This window comes from Ovis canadensis, chromosome 4 (assembly GCF_042477335.2).
Source record: "Ovis canadensis isolate MfBH-ARS-UI-01 breed Bighorn chromosome 4, ARS-UI_OviCan_v2, whole genome shotgun sequence".
In the NCBI taxonomy this organism is placed as follows: Eukaryota; Metazoa; Chordata; class Mammalia; order Artiodactyla; family Bovidae; genus Ovis; species Ovis canadensis.
Genome location: NC_091248.1, coordinates 135,545,001 through 135,570,000, shown reverse-complemented (window position 1 = coordinate 135,570,000; position 25,000 = coordinate 135,545,001). Strand labels below are relative to the sequence as shown.

The 25,000-nt window shown below is 60.6% G+C and overlaps 1 protein-coding gene across 1 annotated transcript in view; it reads left to right on the top strand.

The window, feature by feature from the left end:
* Nucleotides 1-555, top strand: part of LOC138439861 (collagen alpha-1(I) chain-like) — a 4,289-nt gene extending 3,734 nt beyond the window's left edge. Inside the window, exons 5-6 of the mRNA XM_069588930.1 lie at nucleotides 1-349; nucleotides 442-555. The exon at nucleotides 1-349 is cut by the window's left edge and continues 525 nt beyond it. Of these exons, the coding sequence (XP_069445031.1) occupies nucleotides 1-349; nucleotides 442-555 (463 nt within the window). The remainder of the gene's footprint in view (nucleotides 350-441) is intronic.
* The last annotated feature ends 24,445 nt before the right edge of the window (nucleotides 556-25,000 follow it).

Below are 25,000 nucleotides of genomic sequence, written 5' to 3'. Positions count from 1 at the left end.
GCGCGGCGGCGGCGGCACAGCCCTCCCCGCCACAGGGAGGGCCGCTCGCCGGGCACACGCCGAGAAGGCGAAGCGGGAGCAATCTGCTGTGTCAGAAGACCAACGGCGCCCACTGACGCCCCGAGGCAAGGGACAGCAGGAGACCGAAGGTCAGGGCCAGAGGCCACACACCCAACCCCTGCCTTCCTCACCCTCCCTGATGGGCAGCGGGGGGGAAGACAAGCGAGGGGCCCCGCGGACAGACCGAGAAGAGCGGACACGCTCACTGGGAACGCCCGTCCCTCGTCTGGCACGGCTTAGGCTCGGCCCGGGAGAACACGACCACACCACATCGATCCGTGGAGCCAAGGTGGGGCGGGGGGAGGCACGGCGAGGACAGTCACCAGAGGGGCCCGTTTTAAGCCTCGCCGGCAACCTCCATCCCCCCCCACCTCGCCTCAGGCGAGAGCGGCCAACGACCCCAAGAGGAGAACACCTGACACGGAGCCCACAGGGCGGGGGTCGTCCCAGCCGCCCCCAGGTGCCCACAGCGGGGGCGAGGGGCGCCCAGGGTAGAAGACCCGCGCCACCTCGCCCCGCCACCCTCGGGTCGCCCAGAGACCGGAGGTGGCACCGTGGGTCGGGTCAGCCAGACGACACCACACAGGAGCCGGCGCACAGGCCCAGGCGGGCGGCTCCAGCGGCAAGGGACGAACCGGGCACCAGCTGGCGGCCCAGAAGCCCAGAGCCCCGCGTGCGTCTAGAGACCCACAGTCCTCGGTGGCAAACACCAAAGGAGGCCGTGTCAGCACTTACCTGGTGGCAAAAAAGGCCTATTAAGGGCGACGAAATGACAGCAGGCGACAGAGGAGCCCATCTACGACTCGCAGGGAGGGCCCCCGGAACCTTGTCCCGGCCACCTGTCCCCAACACTGCCCCATACACACCAGGCCCCGAGCTCTCGGGGGGGGGGGGGGGGGCGGGGGGGGGCGGGGGGGTCATCTGGTCGACCGGGGGGGGGAGGGGCGCGTGGTGGCAAAAGGGGGGGGGGTGGGGGCGCGGACACCGAGAGAGGGGGAGCTGGCCGAGGACGCCCTCCCCGCTTCACCCACGCGGGTAGGGGGACCGGCCCGTCCGTGTCTCCGGACGGGGATTTGGCTTCGATGTGCAAAAGGAACACAGAAGACAGACCCGTCAGCGAGGCGCTTCCCACGAGACGAGCGGGCCCCGACCAGGGACCGCGCCCGGGGCCCAGACCGTCCTAGACGGGGCACCCAGGACGGCCCGAGCCGGTCCCCACCTCCCGACTGACTGGGATTCAGGGAGTCGGAGAGGGGTGAGCCAAAGTCGCGTCCGACGACCGAGACCCACGAGGGCACGCCGGAGGGTCGAGCGCGCCCTCCCCGGCCACCCGCGGAAGCAGGGTCCGGTCCATCCACGTCTCCGGACCCGTCAGGACTTTGACAAAGAGAAAGCATGGGTGCCGGGAGACGCCTCGGGCGACCGGACCCCACGGGGGGGACCGCACACGCGCCTCCCCCGGTCAACCCTCGGGTCCCCACCTCCGGAGCGCGACGCGGAAAACACCTCGGGCAGGAAGGACCCGAGGGCCCGGACCCAGGCGCGCCCTCCGGCGACCTCCAAGCCACCGTCCGGGCCGGTCCCCACCTCCGGAGCGGGGCCGAGGGCGAAGCACACGCTCCTGAGGGCGGCCCAGGAGGAGTCCGGACCGCCGAGCCCGAGTCCAGGCGCTCCGGGCAGGGAAGACCCTCTCCCTGCCCACCGCGGCGGCCCGGCCCAGGTAGGGTCCGGGCGGTCCGTCTCCGCGGCCGCAGGGGCACGGGGAGATGCTGGTCGACCCGGTCAGGCCGCCCCGCAAGCCGGCTGCGGTGCGCCGCGACGGTCACCCTCCTCAGAAACCTAGAGAACCAATCTCCGGCGACAGCAGGACTGTCCCTAGGCCTCGGCGCCACCGGGACTGTCGCCGCCAGCGTCGCCGGTGTCTGAGAGCTCTGCCTCGGGCCCAGAGGCTGAGTCACAATCCTCCTGAAGGAGGCCTCGCCGAAGCTCCAGAAGGGAGGGACAATATACAAGCGGCCGCCAGGTGGCTCCCGACAAGCGACTCGAACGTCCCGAGGACGGGTGGCTGTCGCCGGCCGCCGGGGACGCCACCGCGCCGGCCGCCCAAACGCCCGAGCTCGGCCCGGAGCCTCCGCCGCCGAGCGACGCGACGCGACGCGACCCCGGCCGCAGAGGAAGGGAGACACGCTGGGAAGGATCTCCTCAGGAGGCTGCCACGAAGGAGACTCACTCCCCCACGCGATTCCGGGGTGCTGGGGGGACATTCCACGGAGACGCCGGCGGGCGGTGGGGGCTCGGGGCGGGGTCGGCGGAGAGAGGGGCACCAGCGAGCGGCATCGCAGACTCCCCCGGCCCCCCCTCCCCCGAAAGAGAGGGAGGGAGGGAGGGAGGGAGGGAGGGAGGGGCCGGCAAAGCGAAACCAAGGCGAGCGCTGCTCGGAGAACAAAGCAGGACTTTGGAAAGCAGACGCAGACAAGCAAGCCCAGGAGCAAGAAAGGAAAAGGAGGAGACACACTCGGAACCCCCACCAAGAGAAGACACAACTCAACCTGGGTAGAGACCGTGACAAAGTCCGAAGACAACAAACCCAAGCAGGCGCCGGTGGGTGGGGAAAGTGCACTTGAGGTCAGGAGAACATGGATTTCAAAATAACTGAACTGGCCACAAACACCAGAATGGCAGGCAGGCGGGAGGGCGGGCGGGAGGTCTGGGGTGGCAGGGCTGCGGGGGTGGGGGTTGGGAGGGGCGGGGGTGGGGGGTGGGGCTGGGGGGCGGGGGCGGGGGCGGGGGGCGGGGGGTGGGGGTGGGGCGGCTGAGGGGCGTGGAGGTGAGGAGGACCGGACCGAGTCAATAGGGATCCACTCCATAAACCCCGTGTTCCATGACAACAGCCAGTTAAATGAATAAATAACTTTGTGAAGTCGATCAGAAAGGAAACGAAACAAAACCACCAGGCAGGAAAGTCAAGTCATAGAAGGGCTCCGGGTGCTTAAAAGTCAGAGAGAGGGAGAGGGAGAGGAGGAGGGGGAGGGGGAGGGGGAGGGGGAGGGGGAGGGGGAGGGGAGGGGAGGGGAGGGGAGGGGAGGGGAGGGGAGGGGGAGGGGGGGGGAGGGGGAGGGGGAGGGGGAGGGAGAACGCATACACATGTGCGTATCCGCGCGTCCATATGTATACGCACGCATATTCGCGCCTATATATACGCGCACCCATGGGTATGGACAAACACGTTCGAAGGGCATGCTCACAAACACGCATGTGTCTGTGTGCGCCCGTGTGTGCCTAGGCGTTTCTACTGTGCGTGTATGCTTGCGTGTATACACGTAGACTCAGGCATATATACGCAGACGTACGCGGATATACACAGGTACGGATACACATGCTCATATGTGCAGATACGTCGGGATCCATAGACACATACGTACAAATCAAGGCGGACGTGTCCACGCGTACAGATGCACACGTGTGTATACGTGTGATGTATACGCACAGGTGTGGGTGCACGTATACGCGTACACGTGCGTGCGTGCTTCCATAGGCGCATCTGTCCTCGTGTGTGTATGCACACGTGTATGCACACATGCATACGCGCATACGGACACATCCAGAGACGTCTACGGATCGCGTCTGGAGGTCCACACAGACGTCCGAGTGTGTATGTGTCGGGATACGCACACGTCTATATAAGTAGACGTGCGTGCACGTACGCACATACAGGCGCCCGGGGGCGTCCAGAGTGCCTACACGCAGATGCATGTGCATAGATGTGCACACACGGAAACGCATATGCGAACGTGCGTGTGTATCCGCACACGTCCATAGAAGTCCGTGTACACGTGCCTAAGTGCACAGATACCCACGTGTCTGTGTCGATGTCTACGTGCGCGCGTGTGAGTATCTATGGGTGTATCTATGTACATATAGATACTCACAGACACACACGGACGGAAACACACATCCGTGTGTGTGTGTGGGGGGGGGGGTATACACGGGGAAAGCGCAAGCATCTTGCAAAAGGGGCTTTTCTGTCCAAAACTGATCGAGGCGTCAGACAACTCAGCCTCCAAAAGGGAAACAACCCCCGATGAGCGAAGTGGGCAGGCAGGGGGCCCCGAGCAGACACCTTCCTTCCAAAGAAAGGGAGAACAGACAGACACCCAGAAGCACAAGGGAGACAACAAATCAGCGGCAGGGCTGGGCTGGGCTGGGCTGGGGCTGCTGGGGGTGGGGGCGGGCTCACGGAAGCACCCCGGGGCGTTCATCTGGACATTGATCCTTCTCCTTCGGAGGGGAAAGGCCCAGGAGCTGGAATCGCCATCGCGACAGCAAGTTGGACACATCAGAAGACAGTGGCTCCTGATCGATCGAACGCGCCTTTTCTGCCGCTGAGGAACATGTGGGCGGACTCAGAGAGATCACATCTCATCCCCTGGGGCCTCCCAGAGAGAGAAACCACATCCCTAGGGAAAAGAGTCCTGTGATTCCCTCGGAACACTCCACCAAAGAGTCCCCCTTCGACCCAACCCAGCCACTCCACGGAGTGCCCACGGAGGGGACAAAGAAGATACGGACGTGTGTATGTGTGGGATCGACCCCCCATACCTAGGTAGACATCCGTACACACAGAAGGAGAGAGCTCTCTGTCTGTGTGCCTACGCCTGTATCTATTCATTCACTCACACACACACACACACACACACACACACACACACACACACACACACACACACACAGAGGAATGGGACTCAACCACCCGAAGGGAATGAAATCTCACAGTCTGCAGGAACTCGGAGAGACCTTTAGAGGGGATGATGCTGAATGAAATACCTCAGAGCCGTCGTTTCCATGCAGTACCTACCAAACGAGACACCGTGAACACAACAGAACCCAAGAGAAACAGGCTCCTAAGAGACCACCGCGGAACACATGAGGGGTGGCCAGAGGAGGGAGCGGGGGAAACGGTGGCGGGGGGCGGGGGGGGGGAGAGAACGAGTGAACGAGCGCCCCTGGTGAGGGAGACAGAGGAAGCGGGGCGACCTGCCCCTTAGGGAATCCAGGCGTCACGGGCACGTCGCGACACCAAACGTCGTCCGCCGTGACACCGAGTGGTGACGGACGGTCCCTCACTAGATGCATCCTGGTGATCTCTGTGTCATGCGCTGCACTCGAAAACATCGTCGGTGCAGCTGAAAAGGAACGGGGGAACAACACACACACACACACACACACACACACACACACACACACACACACAAGGGAAAGGAAGCAGGACGGGAGGAAGGAAAGAAGGCGAAAGGAAACGTCGGCCGTCAGCGAGAGGTCCATTTGAGAAGAGCGGGACTTGCGTGTGTGTGTGTGTGTGTGTGTGTGTGTGTGTGTGTGTGTGTGTGTGTGTGTGGAGGGGCGGGGAGTGGGGAGGCGGGGAGAGATACTAGGGTGAGTAGGAGGACGGGGAGCAGGAGGAGGAGAAAGAAAAGGACCGACCGATGGCCTCGAGGGCGAGGGGGAGATCAAGGATCCAAAGAGTGGACAGGACGGTCAGGTGAGTGCCATAGGGAAAGGAAAGGAAGCCAACCCACGAACACCCTCCCCACGGTGGTTGTGTTCAGTCCAAGATCAAGATGTGGGTAGCACGGTGTCCTCCAGCACACAGGGACACACAGGGCCTCCCTTGGCGTGGGAGTTCAGGATCACCCTGAAAGCTGAAGCCGTTCTGTTCATCCACGGCTGACAAGTACCGTGGTCTCACGACATTCACACATCCTAGCAAACCATCGAAAGACTCTCTCAGTCACTCGCCGTGAAACACATAGAGAACAGAAAAGGAGCGACACGATCGTGGCTGGCTGGCTGGCTGGCTGGCTGGCTGGCTGGCTGGCTGGCTGGCTGGCTGGATTCCCATGAGAGTCTGAGGATGGAACACATGGACAGAAAAGCATCCGATTCCCTTTGGTCAAGAATCGGTCTCGCCTTCTGCGCCTGGTGTCTTTCCTACGTCTGGATGATTCCCTCCCCCACCCCACCCCGCCCCGCTCCGCTCCGCTCCGCTCCCAGCTTGAAGGTGCTCTCAAGGTCCCGCCGGAACGCTCTCTTCCTCTCTTCGGAGCGCCCTTCTGAAGGGGAACGTTTTCTTCCACGTCATCGCCCCGAGACAGCTTCAGCCTGGCCCTCCCCTCCACCCCCGCCTCCCTCTCTCCCTCCTGCTCCTCTTCCTCCTCCTCTGAACTCTTGAGCTCTCCTCGCACCGGCCTCTCACCCCACACGGTGGCAGTGTTGGCCTAGGTATGCTCAGGCGTCTCCTCCCCGCATCCCAGTGGACTGCCACTGGCTCTCTCTCGACTGCGTCGTCCTGGGACCATGTGTTTCCTGGCCTTTTCTGCGGGTGGGGGAGACCCGGACGGGCCGGGGCCAGGCGGGGGTGTGGGGGAGCCTGCATGCGGGGGGAAGGGTGGGGGCAGAGAGGAGGAGGAGGACGAGGACGAGGAGGAGGAGCAGGACGAGGACGAGGAGGAGGAGCAGGAGGACGAGGAGGAGGAACGACACAACTCCCCAGTGCCAGTGTGTGCCTGTGGCCCGGGAAACAGACGACGCCCCGGGCTGGCTCCGAAAAGGGGATCGGTCATGAGATCGGGCACGTGTGTCCTTTGCAGAGGCCCTGCAGATCGAACAGGCAGGGGCAAGGATTGGGCTTCCCGCACTGAGAACTGTTCACCCGTCGTGGAAACAGGCGTCTGTCACACCGGGGCTTCGGCTCCCGGGGCGATGTCCACAAGCCGTAGCCACCGAAACGTGCGCACGCTGGAGCCACCGCCGTGCAGAGGGAGATCTCATCCGGCTCCTCGTGTCCTTCCAGTGAGCAGGCCGGGATCTCGGGAAGAACAGAAAGCCAGAGAGTTGCATGCACCTGACCGTCACGCTTTCAGAAGCCAAGGGAACCAGAAATGAGGTTCACTCGCGTGTGGGTCTGTCTTTCCACGGGACGAATCCTCTCTTTGAGCAGATGAGGGTTCCGGGGACCCCGTGGAGCAGAGAGGATAGAGAGTTCCCTCAGGTCCCCTGCTCCTCCCATGCACGCGCACGCTCCCCAACGGTCCTAGGAACAGCCTGCCCAAGAGGAGCGTGCTGGCCACAACCCACCTCCACGGAGACGGAGACGGCAGTGTCCGTCCGCGTCAGTCATCCTCGTCCAGGGTCCCCGGGCCGTGGGCCCTCGCCTTCACGCCTGGCACCGTCCGTTCTGCAGGTGTGTGTCGAACCTGCCCGGAGCCCTGTGGCATCGTCCCGGATCAGGGGTTCGGTGGAAAACACCCTGTCCCCCTGCCTCCTCGGCAGGTGGATCCTTCACCACTGGACCACCAGGCAGGGAAGTCCCTTCACAGCCTTCTAAAAGCATCTACCCTGAAACATTCCATGTCGTCCTCCAAAATCACTGGACCATCACGACTGAAATGAAGGAAACTATGTGAGTTCAAGAATGTCTTCACTCCTCAGTGCTTCTTGCTTTAGAACCACGAAGGCATCTCTCTCTCTCTCTCCCTCTCTCTCTCTCTCTCTCTCTCTCTCTCTCTCTCTCTCTCTCACACACACACACACACACACACACACACACACAGAGGGGGGCTCATCGTCCAAAAGAAACCAACTGTTGTGTTTCTCCGTCCCCCTTGTGGTGGCCGTCGTGCCAACGCTAGTCAAAGGAGCTGATCTCCTGTGGAATCCGATGTCTTCTTCTCTAGGACGCTTCAAGAAGCAGCAAGAGTGCCGGTTTGTGAGACACGAAGGTCAAGCCGTCACGATGCAATCCCTTCTCCGGGCCTGATCGTTCAGAAACTCTCCCATCCCAAGCGGGGGACGTCAGGATATCCATCTCGAGTTTGGGACGGGGGCTTCCCCGGCGGCTCCGTAGGAAACCATCCCGTGCCCACGCAGGAAACACGGGTTTCATCCCCGGCCAGGGAAGATCCCACGTGCTACAGAGCCACGAAGCCCATAGGCCTCGCCGATGGAATCCGTGCTCTGGATCCTGGCCACTGCGAGCGCTGAGCCCACACCCAGCGGCCACCGAAGCCCACGTGCCCCAGTGCCCGCGCTCCCCAAGAGGAACCACAGCCACGAGAAGCCCAGACACACAACCGCAGGGCGGCCCCCTCCTCCACGGAGAGAGCACGGCTGGCACAGCAGTGAAGACACAGCACACCCCCACAGAAATCAGAGACGCCCCATGGTTTTAAAGCAGTACGGGGTCTAGGACGGGATGCCGTCGGCCGATACCTCGTCCTATCCTATCCCTCGGGAAGCTCGCTGACTCTGCGGTAGATGAGATCAAGAAACCGCAGCTCCCCGTGCCATCGGAAGTGTGGGAAGCTCTCCCTCCAGTGCTGAGAGCCCAGTGGAGACGTGACCCGTGGGGACCGTGAGCGTGCCTGTTCTCGTGAAGAAGTCCTTCCCGGTCCGGGCTCTGGAGATCGGCCCACGCGGACCTGCAGACAGCGGACGGCCATCCCTCTCGGCTCCCTGCGGGCTCACGGGTCCAGGCGTGCCGTGCCCCCAGCATCTGCTCGCATCTTCTGGGCCCGTCTCCCCCGCTGTGCTCCGCTCACTTGGAACCCTTCTCCCCTCTCGTCTGACCTGTTTTCCTTCCTGTGGCGACTCTTTCTGGCTCCCCAGGCACCACTTCACATCGTTCTCTTCTCACCGCACTCGTCTCGTGGAAAGAATTCCACGTCTCTCTGCTCTGTTCCCCAAGGAGTCTGTCATCGCTCCATTCCTCTGGGGATCGACTGGCACCCAGGCCACCCCGGCCCACGAAAACCGTGGCTCCGTGTGGATGGGACGACTTGCCGACGACCGCGGGGGGCTTGTGGACGTGGAAAGCTGGCACCGGGGAGTCGTCCTGCGGCCACACCCTCGGGCACCATCGCGTTCGCGCCGTCTTCCCTAAGACGTGTGCGGTCGCACTGGTATTCCAACGGCGTCTATTGGAAAAGAATGGCTCCTTCCCTGGATCCCCTCAGGAGGACTTCGAAAAGAGTCGTGGTCGAGACGTGATCGATCTTTCCAGCACTCTCACTTCTGGGTAGACATCTCAAGAAAAGAGACACGGAATCTAAATCTCAGAGAGAGATCTGCACTCCTCCCATGTCCACGGCAGCATCCGTCACACGGGTCAAGAGAGGGAAACAGCCCGAGTGTCCATCAAGGGAAGAAGAGGGAAAGAAGACACACGATCCAGATAGAGATCGATCGATAGGTAGAAACAGATGTCCCATGGAGCCACAGGAACGAACCCATTCTTGTCTGGTGACAGCATGGATGTGACTTAGGGCGTGATGCCAAATGAATCAGTCAGGTAGAGAAAGAAAAAGACTTTCTCATGCCACTTACATGCCATGGATGGCCATCAAAAAAGAAAGAAAGAATGAAAGAAAGAAAGAAGACGGTCATCACAGAACGGCTGGGGGAGGGAGAAATGGGAAGATATTGCATTGATGTAAGGGGGAAAGAAAAAAACAAAAAACGACTTCACGGATAAGGTACATCTATACTGTATACGTCACAAAGAGCACGGTGATTCTAAGGAACAGCATGATTATTATAGTATGGTACTATTCAGAGAAGGCCATGGCGCCCCACTGCAGTCCTCTTGCCCGGAAAATCCCATGGACGGGAGGAGCCTGGTGGGCCGCAGTCCACGGGGGTCGCTCACAGTCGGACACGACTGAGCGACTTCCCTTGCACTTTTCACTTTCACGCCTTGGAGGCGGACATGGCAACCCACTGCAGTGTTCTTGCCTGGAGAATCCCAGGGACGGGGGTGCCCAGTGCGCTACTGTCTGTGGGGTCGGACAGATTCGGACACGACCAAAGCAACGCAGCAGCAGCAGCAGCAGCAGCAGCAGCAGCAGCAGCAGCAGCAGCAGCAGCAGCAGCAGCATGATCATCTGAGAAAGTTGCCATGACAGTGGACATGAATCATTCTCCTCCCGTCCAATGGCAGAAGGAAATGGCAACCCACTCTAGGATTCTTGCCTGGAACTGTCCACGGATGGAGGAGCCTGGTAGGCTACAGTCCGTGGGGTCGCAAAGAGTCGAACACGACCGAGTGACTTCCCTCTCTTTCACATCCAGTCATGATCTGTGTGGCTTGTGAGAAAGCTATGAGCTACCGCTTGGGTGGTCATTCTTCTTTGGCAACATACAGGTGCCTCTTGTCCCCATTCTGTACACATGAGGACGAAGGATGTCATATGTCCTTCACGAAGGAAATGATATTTCAATACACCTGAAAGTTAAACACATAAAATCACCTAGTTTTCTTGTCTTTCCATGAAGAGTCAGTATCGGCTGCGCCAAAAAAAAAAAAGAAAGAAAGAAAGAAAGAAAGAAAAAGAAAGCTTTATTTGGGGGTCTTCGATATGGCCATGCAGGGACACAGGTTTGAATAAAAACCGGGGGAACGTTGCCCAGGAAAGAGTCGGGGGCTTAGAAAGCTGAAACTCCGTGAGGTTGGAAAGCGACCTGAGAGCAATGATGATGGACTGTCATGCAAACAAGGAACTGTTTCTTCTTCCAGGGTAGATAGACTGTCACAAGTGATGTAGGGAAAGGGGAGGGTGTGTGTGATAGGGGGTCTTGAATGTCGGGAACACTGTTTCGATGATCCGGAGGCCTCTGTTCCCCAGGAGGTGCTCCGAGTTTCCAGACCGAGACACAGACCTCTTCCTCCATGGCCCTCCCCTTCTCTATTTTGGGGCGCTCTCTTGGCGATGCGGACTCCACTTTGATTTTCCTGTCACGTGTCATCCCCTTTTGCATTCAAAGATACCATCCCATCATGGGACCTGGTTTCTCTTTTGAGAGAGAATTCGAATGAGACACGACCACTCTCCGCAGCGTGGTTTCGGGCACGGACGACCCACACGGGGATCCATGCCACATCTCCCTCTGCCGTAGAGAAAGGCTGTGTATGGCAAACGATGCCACGGGATCGGCGAGTTCCTCGGGCTCAGCACTCCCTCGACTTGGCCGCGGTTTTGGGTTCGTTCCCTTCCGTGTTTGCTCGCTCGCTGACCCACGCGATCTCTCCGGATAGGGCAGCCCATCGAAGCGGAAACACAATCGAGTCTGTGTGGATCCTATTCATGCATCCGATGGGGAGATCCACGACCTCTACGTGGATCCATACACATGGCCGTGTTGGGTTCAGGAGGACCCTTTGGTGTTTTCTGGGTGCGCTCTTTGTCGTCCATGAGCTCACGTGCCTTTCGGGGACACGGCTGATGGAGACGGACACCAAGCAGCAGGGCAGCAAGCTGGCGTCTCGGCCTAGAGCGGTTCCCCAAAGGACATCTCAGAACCAGGGCTGAGACAGCCATCCCTCCCCGGGCCCCCCTCGTCGCCGGGGAGGGGAGGGGAGCGGTGGGGTGGGGTGGGGTGGGGGTGGGGGTGGGGGGTGTGAGGTTGAGGAGATGGGGGTGGGAGCCGGGTCCGGGTGAGCGTGCGCGCGCGCCTGTGTGTGTGTGTGTGTGTGTGTGTGTGTGTGTGTGTGTGTGGGTGGGTGGGTGGGTGGGTGGGTGTGGGTGTGGGTGTGGGTGTGTGTGTGTGGGTGCGTGCATGCGTGCGTGGGTGGGTGGGTGGGGCGGGGAGGGGAGGGGACGGGACTGGGCTCGGGGTTGGGGGTGCACGGGGTGAGGGGACTGTCCCGGTCCCCCTGAGAAGTGAAGGCAGGTTCTGTCCCGCTGAGAACTCCCTGCCTTCAGGCGCGCGAGGGGAGCAGGTTTCTCTCCAATCCATTTAGTAAACGGTTTTGAAAAAGTTTCCAGACAAAAAGTATCACACAGTTATACACAACATGTCTCCTTGTAATTGCCGGGGCCAGCGCGAGGAACTCCGCCCACGGCAAAGGCCACGAGGAAGGAGGCTTGGCACACGCAAAGGCGTGATCAAGCCTCAGGAAACCCCCCGTTCCCGAGCATCTACCCCCAAAGCCAGCGTCTACCTAGAAATGATGAGTCTAGTGGGTTGGTCAGGAATGACGTGGGTGAAGGGTGTTTCACGCGTCGGGCCGATCCTGACGGCTCACTCCCGGCCCTGGGTGTGACAAGGCCGTCTCGGGTCAAACCTCTCTGCTGACAGACTAGCTCGCGTGACAGGGTCACCCACCCTCCCGCCACGACGCACACGAGCGTCGGCTCCCTCTCCACCGTAAACAGCACAGAGAGTCTGGGAGTCTCTGGAGAGTCTTCGCGAGCACAGGGCTTTTCTCACGGTCGAGTCCATGATGGCCGCCAGGCCTCCATATCCTTAGGCACCTGGGAATAGATGAATCCATGTCGTTGGAATGTAGAAAAGGAAAGAGAGTCGTCTTGAAGGGGAGCAATCCTAGACGTTTTGAGTGAAGGAACGTTCTCTTTGGGAATCGATCCCTGCCCTTTGCGACCCATCCCTGGGTCCTTGCTATGTCAACATGTCACTCGATCACTCTCTGAAGACTAAATAGACCTTCAGGGCCACATTGGGGAAAGGATTTTCATGTGTTGGGCTGATGGTTGCTGCTCCATCTCCATGTTCCCTGCCCTTATCGTGAATATCACTAGCATCTAGGGGAAATAAGTATTCACCTTTCAGACGACTCATGTGAACTTTGGGGTTCAATCGGTTCCTTTCTTGATTGGAACTCACGACACCCTCACCCTACAGGAATGTCACTTTATCTGGAGGGTGGTGCCCGGTTTAAGAAAAAACACCCTCGGAACACGTAAGTGTTTTGGGGATCAGAAAGAAAGGATCATCACACGTCAGCAGGCCTCAGGGCCAGAAGATGATGTCATTATCCCTAAGACATTTTTTTTTTTCCCCCCCGTACATGTATGTGAAAGCACCTGATTTTGAGAAAGGTCGGGACTCCCGGCCCCCACGTGACTCTGTAGTCATCCCTATATGTCACAAGAGGGATAGAAGCAAACCCACCACGAAAGACATCGGATCCGTTTCCGGAAAGACGGATACCCCCACGTCGCTTCTTTCTTTCTTGCTCCCCGTTTCTCTGGCCGAATTCCAAGTGATTCAGCCTCTTTTCCTCCACTGATTTTCCTACGACACGATCCGTTTCTAATCTCTCTCTATCTATCTCTGTCATTCAATATGTCTTTATCCAAGGACGCCAACGCCGTCCCCGCCTTCGAATTCCCTGGATCCGACGGGGCTGGACCCCGGCAGGAGGCGGTGTGTGGTGGTGCGTCTGGGGCACGCGCAGGTGGTGCTGCGTGGGTGTGTGTGGGGGTGGGGGTGGGGGGGAGGGGTAACGTGTGTGGTGTGTGTATAGGTTCCACGTGAGGCCGAGTGTGTGTCGGGTGGGCACCATGGGTGTGTGCGTGTGGGATGCGCCTGTGGGTGTGGGCGTGGCCGTGGCCGGAAGGGGGTGGGGCGTGCAGAGACAGTGGCCCAGAGACACAGCCAGGCAAAGGACAACGCAGTGTGTGTGTGTGTGTGTGTGTGTGTGTGTGCGTGTGTGTGTGTGTGTGTGTGTGTGTGTGTAGGGGGTAGGGGGGAGTGTGTGGTGTGCGGCCTGTGCTGCGTGTGTGTGTGTGTGTGTGTATGTGTCTGGGGTCGGGATGTGTGTGTGCGCTGTGTGCAGGCGGGGTGTGTGTGCGGGTATGCGCGTGGTGTGTGGTGCGCCTGTGGTTGTGGGTGTGGTGGAGGGTGGGTGGCACAGAGACACAGCTAGGCAAAGGACAAGGCAGTGGGGGGGGGCGGGGGAGCGGGAGAGGTGAGGGGGCGGGGTTCATAATCTGAAAGGCGAAAGGCACAGGGACGCAGGGACGCACGCACGGACGCACCCACCCACCCACGCACGCACGCACGCACGCACGCAGGCACCCAGCCACGCACCCACCCACCCACCTGCCCACGCGCCCACGCACGCACTTGCCCGTCCACGCTGTTGCGTGACGAGCTGGGTGGAGCTAAGCGTGTGATGACTCTGTCCATTGGGTGGAAATCACAGATCTCAGTGAGGTTATGATGGGAGCAGGGGCTTTGACGCAGTGAGACGGACAACACACTGATGATCGACTTAAAGGTCAATAGAGAGGGGTCTGAAACCTCCCAGAAGGAAATCACAGCACTGTATCAAAGTTTGGTGTCACTATTTGTTCTGGCATAGTCACCAAGTTTAAACGGTTCATTTCTGAATGTCATTTCTGTCCCCTGAATGTCATTTCTGTCCCGCTGAGAACTCCCTGCCTTCAGGCGCGCGAGGGGAGCAGGCTTCTCTCCAATCCACGGCCATGCATCGTTTTCGCCCTGTTCAAAAGAAAAAAAAAAAAAAGAAAAGAAAAAGACCAAAACGTATTTGTTTATCTTGGCCTGTTTTCTGGGCCGAGGCCAAAGACCTCTTCAAGCGTGTCGAAAGGATCTGACAGGATGGGAGGGAGGGTGCAGGTCAATCCATGGGTCAAGAGATCCACAGAATCTGTCACAGCTGTGACTCGGGCCTTTTTCAGAAACAGGCCCATTTGGATGATTCCCTGGACAGGAGTCACCCCAGGAGTTTCCTTGAAGGGATCGAGTTGAGCTGCAGGAGTCCGGAGCGTGACCCCGCCGCCGCCAGAGGGCCTCCTCAGCCCGGCAGGCCGGCCTGCAGGCAGGCCGGCAGGCCGGCAGGCCGGCAGGCAGGCAGGGGCTATTGTCTGCGGGCCCCACCGCCACCCTCCCCCACCCTCCCCCTGCAGGGCCTCGTCCGATAGCTTCATTCAAATGCAGAAAGCTTTCCAGTCAAGTCAGAGCCTCTGACTTCGCCTCGAGCTTCTCTCCATTGAATGGTGATCCGCCCCACCCACGCACCCCTCCTCCCATCCCCATCCCCATCCCCATCCCCATCCCCATCCCCATCCCCATCCCCCCATTCCATGTCTCCACCTTGAGACTGCCCCTTTCGGCACCGTGCGGAGGAAGGGGGCTGGGGGGTGGGGAGGGTGGCCGAGGGACACACTCGCCTCGTGTCAGGCCAAAGGAGTCTCCTCCTGTTTTGTCACCCAGGAAACCCCGCTCATGCGTGCGAGGATCGTGGACGTGCGTCGAGGCAGCCATCGTCACTTGACAGCTTCCCCTCCGTGGGAGGAGGTTTTCATTCCTGCCTGCCTCCAGTTCCGTTCCGTTCAGTCGCTCAGTCGTGTCCGACTCTTTGCGACCCCATGAATCGCAGCACGCCAGGCCTCCCTGTTCATCCCCATCTCCCGGAGTTCACTCAGACTCACGTCCATCGAGTCCGTGATGCCATCCAGCCATCTCATCCTCGGCCGTCCCCTTCTCCTCCTGCGCCCCATCCCTCCCAGCATCCGAGTTTGTTTCCAGCGAGTCCCCTCTTCTCATGAGGTGGCCAAAGTACTGGAGTTTCCGCTTTCGCCTCATTCCTTCCAAAGAAATCCCAGGGCTGATCTCCTTCAGAATGGACTGGTTGGATCTCCTTGCAGTCCAAGGGACTCTCGAGAGTCTTCTCCAACACCACAGTTCACAAGCATCCATTCTTCGGCGCTCAGCCTCCTTCACAGTCCAGCTCTCACATCCATCCACGAGCAAGGAAAAACCATAGCCTTGACTAGACGGACCTTAGTCGGCAAAGTCACGTCACTGCTTTGGAAGATGCTATCTAGGTTGGTCATCCCTTTTCTTCCCAGGAGTCCGCGTCTTTGAACGTCATGGCTACAGTCACCCTCTGCAGTGATTCTGGAGCCCCCCAAAATAAAGTCTGACCCTGTTTCCACCGGTTCCCCATCTCTTTCCCACGACACGATGGGACCGCATGCCATGATCTTCGTTTTCTGAATGTGGAGCTTTAGGCCAACGTGTTCACTCTCCTCTTTCCCTTTCCTCAAGAGGCTTTTTAGCCCCTCTTCCCTTGCTGCCATAAGGGTGGTGTCATCTGCATATCTGAGGGGATCGCTATTTCTCCCGGCCATCTTGAGTCCAGCTTGCGTGTCTTCCAGTCCAGCGTTTCTCACGATGTCCTCTGCATAGAAGTGAAATAAGCAGGGTGACAATATACAGCCTTGACGTCCTCCTTTCCCAATCTGGAACCCAGTCTGTCGGTCCATGTCCAGTTCCCACTGTTGCTTCCCGACCTGCATACGGATTTCTCAAGAGGCAGGTCAGGCGGTCTGGTCTTCCCATCTCTTTCAGCCTTCAGAGAGACAGAAAAGGAGGGAGGGGCAGAGCGTTCCTCTGGCGCCGGCCGGCTCTGTAGTCCCTCGAATCCAAAACACTCCATCGGGCACGGAGGTTCACGTGCGGTGGGCTGGAGTGGGGTGGGGACGGCGGCCTACTCCGTCCGAACCCTCGCAGTTTCCCCTCCTCTGTCACTCGCCTGGAACCTAGGAACAGCTGAGCTGGTGTCTGTGTGCGTGAGCGCGTGCGCGTACACGTGTCCGTGAGAGACGGCACGTTGTGCGTGTGCGTATGCGTGTGCACGGACGTGAGAGGAACAGGGGAGAAAAAGGAAAGAAAGGAAAAAAAGAAAAAGAAAAAGAAAAAAACAAACCCAGAAGGAGGGAAGGACGAAATAGGTTCGTTAGTAGGGCCTCCATGTCTTGGAAAGAGTTTCTGAGCACAGATCCTCCGTTCAGTGAGTCGGCGATCGTATCTCCTCTACAGGAGGCCGTGATGTCGATGGACGGGTCCGGGAAAGCAGGCCTGGGGTGCAAGCCATCGGGGATTTTCTTTCCCCTCAGAGGCACTTGTAGGGAAACCAAGGAAACACACAGGTGCATCCCTGGAGCGGATTCGAGACACCAGTCGGCGCAGGGAGAGGCAGTCTAGGAGGCTGATTTCTAGACGTCAGGGTCGGGTCCTGGAGCGGGTTGCCATGTCCTTCTCCAGGAGGCCTTCCTGGCCCAGGGACGGAAGCCGGGTCTCCAGGAGTGCGTCCCCGCGTTTCTCAGAAAGACCCTCTGGGCCCCTAAGGAACCCGTGGCAATCACGATCGCCAAGGAGATAAGAATCCTCCACTGAGAGTTTCCGAAGTCTGGAAGGACCAGATCGAGAGAAAAAGGGAAAGGATTGCCTTCTGCCGACAGGGGTGTTGTACGAAGGGACCAAGGGGACGTCCGTCTTTCCAAATTCACAGTTTCCACATTGTGTCCTTTCGGTCCTCTGTGTTCTCTTTGTATCTGGAAAGCAACAGGTGGAACGGTATAGGTCCTTTCATTATTTTATTTTTCTTTCTGTCTTTTTCCCGCCCGCCCGCCCGTCCGTCCGTCCGTCCGTCCGTCCGTCCGTCCGTCCGTCCGTCCCTCCATCTGTCTTCTCTCTGTCTCTGTCGCTTTTCACCCAGGTTAGGGAATTTAAAAAAAAAAAAAAAAAAAAAAAAGGAGGAATCTGTATTTCTGCAGGTCAGGAAGCTACAGTTAGAACTAGACATGGAAACCCAACAGGCTGGTTCCAAATAGGGAAAGGAGTCCATCAAGGCTGTCTATCGCCACCCTGCTTATGTAACCTACAGGCTGAGTACACATCATGAGAAACGCTGGGCTGGATGAAGCGCGAGCTGGAGTCAAGATCGCCGGGAGAAATATCAGTCCCCTCAGATACGCACAGGACACCACCCTGATGGCAGAAAGGAAGTCGGGGGGCGGTGGGAGGGAGGGGGGCGCGGGGAGGGGCGTTACAAAGTCATGCTCGTTTCAGGTGTTCAGATTCTTTTCCCTCAGAGGTTCCTGCAAAGTCATACGTCTACTTTCCCGTGCTGGCATAGGATCCTGGTGCTCGTGGATCGTTCTGACGTACAGTGTATGTGTACACGTTCAACCCGACCTCCTAAGTGGACCGCCTGCTCCTCCCCGCCCCCAATCCTTTTTTCCTCAAGAAGTCAGGCATGCACTTTCGCATCCTATTCCTCAGTTCACCCAACCCCACGCAAGAAGTCATTCCTCACGCTTTCCCATCGGTTCTCTACACCTCGCCTGATGATGGCGGGGGACTGGAAGACTGACCCCCGTTCTGAAGAATTTCGCAAGAGCTCTGGGTGAAGGCTCCTACGATCTGCTCGGTGAAGTGGGTGGCGTGTCAATCCGTAGAGATCGCTTTCCGTTGCGGTCCGTTTGCTTGTCTGCAGCGAGGGACGGAAGGGAGGCTTCCACCTTCCACAGAGAAAGCTATCCCTAGCGTCCCAAGCCTGTCTGACCACCACCCCACCCCGCCGCCCCAGGTGACAGGCGTGACAGGTCAGACCGTAGCCATCGTCACGTCAAGGGTGTCCGCACAACAGGCAGACTCATCCGAAAGGCACGCTGTCCTGGGAAGGGGGGAGGCAGGGGAGGGAGGGGCAGAGGGACGGCGAGGAAGGGAAAGAGAAAGAGAGGGACAGGGACGCACACAGTGGGGGCGGAGGGGGTGGGGGGAGGCCGTCGGGGGCCAGCGCGAGGAACTCCGCCCACCACGGCGAAGGCCGCGAGGAAGGAGGCTTGGCACTCGCAAAGGCGTGATCAAGCCTCAGGAAACCCCCCGTTCCCGAGCATCTACCCCCAAAGCCAGCGTCTACCTAGAAATGATGAGTCTAGTGGGTTGGTCAGGAATGACGTGGGTGAAGGGTGTTTCACGCGTCGGGCCGATCCTGACGGCTCACTCCCGGCCCTGGGTGTGACAAGGCCGTCTCGGGTCAAACCTCTCTGCTGACAGACTAGCTCGCGTGACAGGGTCACCCACCCTCCCGCCACGACGCACACGAGCGTCGGCTCCCTCTCCACCGTAAACAGCACAGAGAGTCTGGGAGTCTCTGGAGAGTCTTCGCGAGCACAGGGCTTTTCTCACGGTCGAGTCCATGATGGCCGCCAGGCCTCCATATCCTTAGGCACCTGGGAATAGATGAATCCATGTCGTTGGAATGTAGAAAAGGAAAGAGAGTCGTCTTGAAGGGGAGCAATCCTAGACGTTTTGAGTGAAGGAACGTTCTCTTTGGGAATCGATCCCTGCCCTTTGCGACCCATCCCTGGGTCCTTGCTATGTCAACATGTCACTCGATCACTCTCTGAAGACTAAATAGACCTTCAGGGCCACATTGGGGAAAGGATTTTCATGTGTTGGGCTGATGGTTGCTGCTCCATCTCCATGTTCCCTGCCCTTATCGTGAATATCACTAGCATCTAGGGGAAATAAGTATTCACCTTTCAGACGACTCATGTGAACTTTGGGGTTCAATCGGTTCCTTTCTTGATTGGAACTCACGACACCCTCACCCTACAGGAATGTCACTTTATCTGGAGGGTGGTGCCCGGTTTAAGAAAAAACACCCTCGGAACACGTAAGTGTTTTGGGGATCAGAAAGAAAGGATCATCACACGTCAGCAGGCCTCAGGGCCAGAAGATGATGTCATTATCCCTAAGACATTTTTTTTTTTCCCCCCCGTACATGTATGTGAAAGCACCTGATTTTGAGAAAGGTCGGGACTCCCGGCCCCCACGTGACTCTGTAGTCATCCCTATATGTCACAAGAGGGATAGAAGCAAACCCACCACGAAAGACATCGGATCCGTTTCCGGAAAGACGGATACCCCCACGTCGCTTCTTTCTTTCTTGCTCCCCGTTTCTCTGGCCGAATTCCAAGTGATTCAGCCTCTTTTCCTCCACTGATTTTCCTACGACACGATCCGTTTCTAATCTCTCTCTATCTATCTCTGTCATTCAATATGTCTTTATCCAAGGACGCCAACGCCGTCCCCGCCTTCGAATTCCCTGGATCCGACGGGGCTGGACCCCGGCAGGAGGCGGTGTGTGGTGGTGCGTCTGGGGCACGCGCAGGTGGTGCTGCGTGGGTGTGTGTGGGGGTGGGGGTGGGGGGGAGGGGTAACGTGTGTGGTGTGTGTATAGGTTCCACGTGAGGCCGAGTGTGTGTCGGGTGGGCACCATGGGTGTGTGCGTGTGGGATGCGCCTGTGGGTGTGGGCGTGGCCGTGGCCAGAAGAGGGTGGGGCGTGCAGAGACAGTGGCCCAGAGACACAGCCAGGCAAAGGACAACGCAGTGTGCGTGTGTGTAGGGGGTAGGGGGGAGTGTGTGGTGTGTGGCCTGTGCGAGCGGGGTGCGAACGGGCTGGGTGTGTGTGGGGGGGGGGGGTGGGGTGGGGTGTGTGGGTGTGTGGGTGTGTGGGTGTCTGGGGTCGGGATGTGTGTGTGCGCTGTGTGCAGGCGGGGTGTGTGTGCGGGTATGCCTGTGGTGTGTAGGGTGCGCCTGTGGTTGTGGGTGTGGCGGGTGGGGGGGGTGGGTGGCGCGGAGAAACAGCTAGGCAAAGGACAAGGCAGTGTGTGTGTGGTGGAGGGGGGGGGCGGGAGAGGTGGGGGGCAGGGTATGTGTGGGGGCGTGGTGTGTGCGGGCGTGGGGTGTTTATGGGGGCTGGTGTGTGTGTGTGTGTGTGTGTGTGTGTGTGTGCGCGCGGCGCTGGGGCGGGGCGGGGGGGGTGGAGTGTGGCTACGCATGTGGTGTGTGGATAGAGACAGAGGAGGGGGGGGACAGTCACAGCCAGGCCAAGGACAACGCAGTGTGGGGGGAGGGGAGGGGGGAGGGGAGGGGGGGAGTTTGTGGTGTGTGGCGTGTGACGCCGGGCTGGGTGTGCGTGTGTCTGGGTGGATGTGTGTGTGCGCAGTGTGCAGGCGGGGTGTGTGTGCGGGTATGCGTGTGATGTGTAGGGTGCCGCTGTGGGTGTGGGTGTGGGTGTGGGGGCACAGAGACAGAGGCCCAGAGACACAGCTAGGCAAAGGACAAGGCAGTGTGTGTGTGTGGGGGGGGCGGGGGTGCGGGATAGGTGGGGGAGGCGGGGTATGTGTGGGGGGCGTGGTGTGTGCGGGGGTGTGGGGTTTATGGACGGGGGTGGGGGGTGGGGGGGGGGTGGGGTGGGTGTGGCTACGCATATGGTGTGTGGGCAGAGCCAGAGGAGGGGGAGACAGCCACAGCCAGGCCAAGGACAATGCAGTGTGTGTGTGTGTGTATGGGGGAGCGGGGGGAGTGTGTGGCGTGTGTGGGCCGGGTGCGTACGGGCTGGGGGTATGTGTGCGCGTGTGTGCATGGCGGCGGGGGGGGGGGGGCTCCGGGATGTGTGTGTGTGCACGCGCTGGGTGCAGGCGGGGTGTGTGTGTGGGTATGCGTGTGGTGTGTAGGGTGTTCCTGTGGGTGGTGCGGGCAGAGACAGAGGCAGAGAGTCGCAGCCAGGCAAAGGACGACGCAGTGGGTGTGTGGTATGGGCACGGTGTGTGTGTGTGTGTGTGGGGGGGGGTGGTCTGCGTGTGGTGTGTGTGGTGGGCGGGCAGAGACAGATCCAGTCAGGCAAAGGATCACGTGCATGGATGGATATCCCGCATCATCTGCTTGTGTTTTCTGAGCTCATTCAGCACCTCCGCGATCAAGACCACTCCCGTGAAATGTGAGTCTGCCCCCACCAGCCAGCACTTGTCTTTGGCCAGGCAGACAGGGGAGTGTTCCGAGTTGGGGGGGGGGGGGGGGTTGTTCGCGACTTGCTGTCACCAGGCCAGGTTGGGTCCTCGCGTTCTGCCCCTGAACCTGACTGGAGCAAGTGGATCCGTGTGATCTGTCGCGGCTCTGTTTGAAATCCTTGGCGGGAGAAGGAAGATTTCCCCCCATGCCAGGGGAGACAAGCCCCCCAAAAGTCACCTCCCTGGGGTTCCAATAGCTGTTCTCCAAATCAATCAAGTTTCCCAAAGGAGATTTCCCATCCCAAGCAAAAAAGCCCAAGTGTGGCTCCCCATGGACCTCTGGCCCAAGGTGCCGCTCCCGCAGAGCCTCCTTCCACAGCCCCAGGGCATTCAAGAGTTGGCCGGCCCGGCCCGCTCCCTCCGTGGTCCCCCCGCAGGGCCATCTAAAAAAGCGACCGACAGGCAGGTGGCGCCCGACAGCCAACGCACTGTCCAGAGAGCCGGCCGCAGCATAGAAGCTCCGAGGGAGACCAGCAGGGACTCGTTGCCAGACGGGGCCGGGGGCGGGGGGCGGGGGGCGGGGGGGTGGGGGTGGGGGGCCATCCTAGGGCGCAGTTTCTCCGCTCAGTCACCGAGGCGGACAGGAAAGCGGGACACGCCAACACTTCGCGGGAACGTCTCTGGGCGAGGTACGACGGACGCACGGACGGACAGACGGACGGGGGTGGGGGAGGGGGAGGGGGAGCATTCTCGACCGCACGCCCGCACCCACCGACGCACGCACGCACCGACCGACCGACCGACCGGCCGACCGACGCCGGGGTCCAGCCCTGGTGGATCCAGGGTGATTCGAGGGTGGGGATGGAATCGGCGTCCTAGGAAAACATTTAATTCATTATAGATACACAGAGAGATTAGCAACGGATAGTGTCGTAGGAAATATGAGTGGCGAAAAAGAGGCTGAATCACTTGGTGGACATGGAATCACATCCACGCTGCAGATGGGAATTCAGCCAGAAAAACGGGGAGCAAGAGAGAAACGACACAGGGGAATCCGTCTTTCCAGAAACGGATCCCATGCCTTTGTTTTGTAGGCTTGCTTCTAACCTTTTGTGACACATAGGGATGAATCCAGAGTCAACGCGGGGGTCAGCAATCCTGACCTTTGTCAAAATCAGGTGCTTTCCATCCAAAGAAGGTCTTAAGGGTTTTTCCATCATCTTCTGGCCACGAGGCCTGCTGACGTGTGACGATCCTTTCTTCTGATCCCCCAAACACTCATGTGTTCCAAGGGTGTTTTTTTCTTCAACCAGGCACCACCCTCCGGATAAAGTTGCATTCCTAAAGGGTGAGGGTGTCGTGAGTTCCAATCAAGAAAGGCATTGATGTCACTCAAGGTTCACATGATTCATCTGAAAGGTTCATACGTATTTCTCCCCAGAGACACAGCTAGGCAAAGGACAAGGCTGGGTGTGTGTGTGTGGGGGGGGGGGGGCGGGGGGGGGCGTGCAGGAGGGGTGGAGGAGCGGGATGTGTGCGCGGGCGTGTTGTGTGCCATCGTCTCGGGGTGTTTACCGGCAGGGGGGATGGGATGCGTGTGGCCTCCGCATGTGGTGTGTGGGCACAGCGAGAGAAGAGGAGAGGTGGAGCATCACAGCCAGGCCGAGGACAACGCAGTGTGTGTGTGTGTCTGGTGGTGGTGGTTGGGGGGGGCGGGGGGGAAATGTGTGGTGCGTGGCGTGTGCGGGCGGGGTGCGAACAGGCTGGGCGTGTGTGCGCCGGTACTCGTGGGGTGCGTAGGGTGCGCCTGTGGTTGTGGTGGAGGGGGTTTGGCGCAGAGACACAGCTAGGCAAAGGACAATGCAGTGTGTGTGTGGGTAGGGGGGTGCGAGACAGGTGGGGGGGCGGGGTATGTGTGGGGCCGCGGTGTGTGCGGGGGTTGGGGTGTTTATGGGCAAGGGGTGTGTGTGTGGCGTTGGGGGCGGGGGGGGGGGTGGGTGTGTCTACGCATTTGGTGTGTGGGCAGAGACAGAGGAGATGGGGAGAGTCACAGCCAGGCCAAGGACAACGCAGTGTGTGTGTGTGTGTGTGTGTGTGTGTGTGGTGGGGGGTTGGAGGCGGGGGAGGGGAGGAGTGTGTGGTGTGCGGGGTGTGCGGGTGGGGTGCGAAACGGCTGGGTGTGCGTGTGTCTGGGGTCCGGATGTGTGTGCGCGCGGTGTGCACGCGGGGTGTGCGTGCGGGTATGCGTGTGGTGTGTGTAGGGTGCCGCTGTGGGTGTGGGTGTGGGTGTGGCCTGTGGGTGCGACGGGTGGTGGCGCAGAGACAGAGGCCCAGAGACACAGCTAGGCAAAGGACAAGGCAGTGTGTGTGGGTGGGGGTGGCGGTGGAGGTGGCGGTGGGGGTGGGGGTGGGGGTGGGGGTGGCGGGAAGTGTACAGGGGCGTGGTGTGTGCGGTGGTCACGGGGAGTTTATGGGCCGGGGTGGGGGGGGGGGGATGGGGGGCGGTGATTGTGGCGTTGAGGGCGGGGCTGGGTGTGTGTGGCCTCAGCATGTGGTGTGTGGGCAGAGACAGAGGCGAGGCGGAGAGTCACAGCCGGGCCCAGGACAACGTAGTGGGGGGGGGGGGGGGGTGGTGGTGGTGGGAATGGGGAGGGGAGTGTGCGGTGTGTGGCGTGTGCAGGCGGGGTGTGTGTGCGGGCATGCGTGCGGTGTGTGGGGTGCACCTGTGGTTGTGGGTGTCCCAGGGGACAGGCGTGGCACACAGACACAGCTAGGCAAAGGACAAGGCAGTGTGTGTGTGGGAGGTGGGGCGGGGGTGCGGGAGAGGTGAGGGGGCGGGGTTCGAAATCTGAAAGGTGAAAGGCACAGGGGACGCACAGACGGACACACTCATGCACGCACCACCCACGCACACAAAGCGCCCGCCCGCGCGCCCGCGCGCCCGCGCGCCCACAGCAGGCTCGCGCCCGCCGCAGGCTCGCGCCCGCCCTCGCGCCCGCCCTCGCGCCGGCCCGCGCGCCCGCCCGCGCGCCCGCCCTCGCGCCCGCCGCAGGCTCGCGCCCGCCCTCGCGCCCGCCGCAGGCTCGCGCCCGCCCTCGCGCCCGCCCTCGCGCCCGCCCGCGCGCCCGCCCGCGCGCCCGCCCGCGCGCCCGCCCACAGCACGCTCGCGCGCCCGCCCACAGCACGCTCGCGCCCACCCGCGCGCCCACCCGCGCGCCCGCCCGCGCGCCCGCCCGCGCGCCCGCCCTCGCGCCCGCCCTCGCGCCCGCCCTCGCGCCCGCCCACGCGCCCGCCCACGCGCCCGCCCACGCGCCCGCCCACGCGCCCGCCCACGCGCCCGCCCACCTGCCCGCCCACCTGCCCGCCCACGCCCACCTGCCCGCCCACGCGCCCGCCCACGCGCCCGCCCACCCACGCGCCCACCCACGCGCCCACCCACGCGCCCACCCACGCGCCCACCCACGCGCCCAGCCAGCCAGCCAGCCAGCCGCCCGCCCACGCACGCACGCACGCACGCAGGCACGGACAG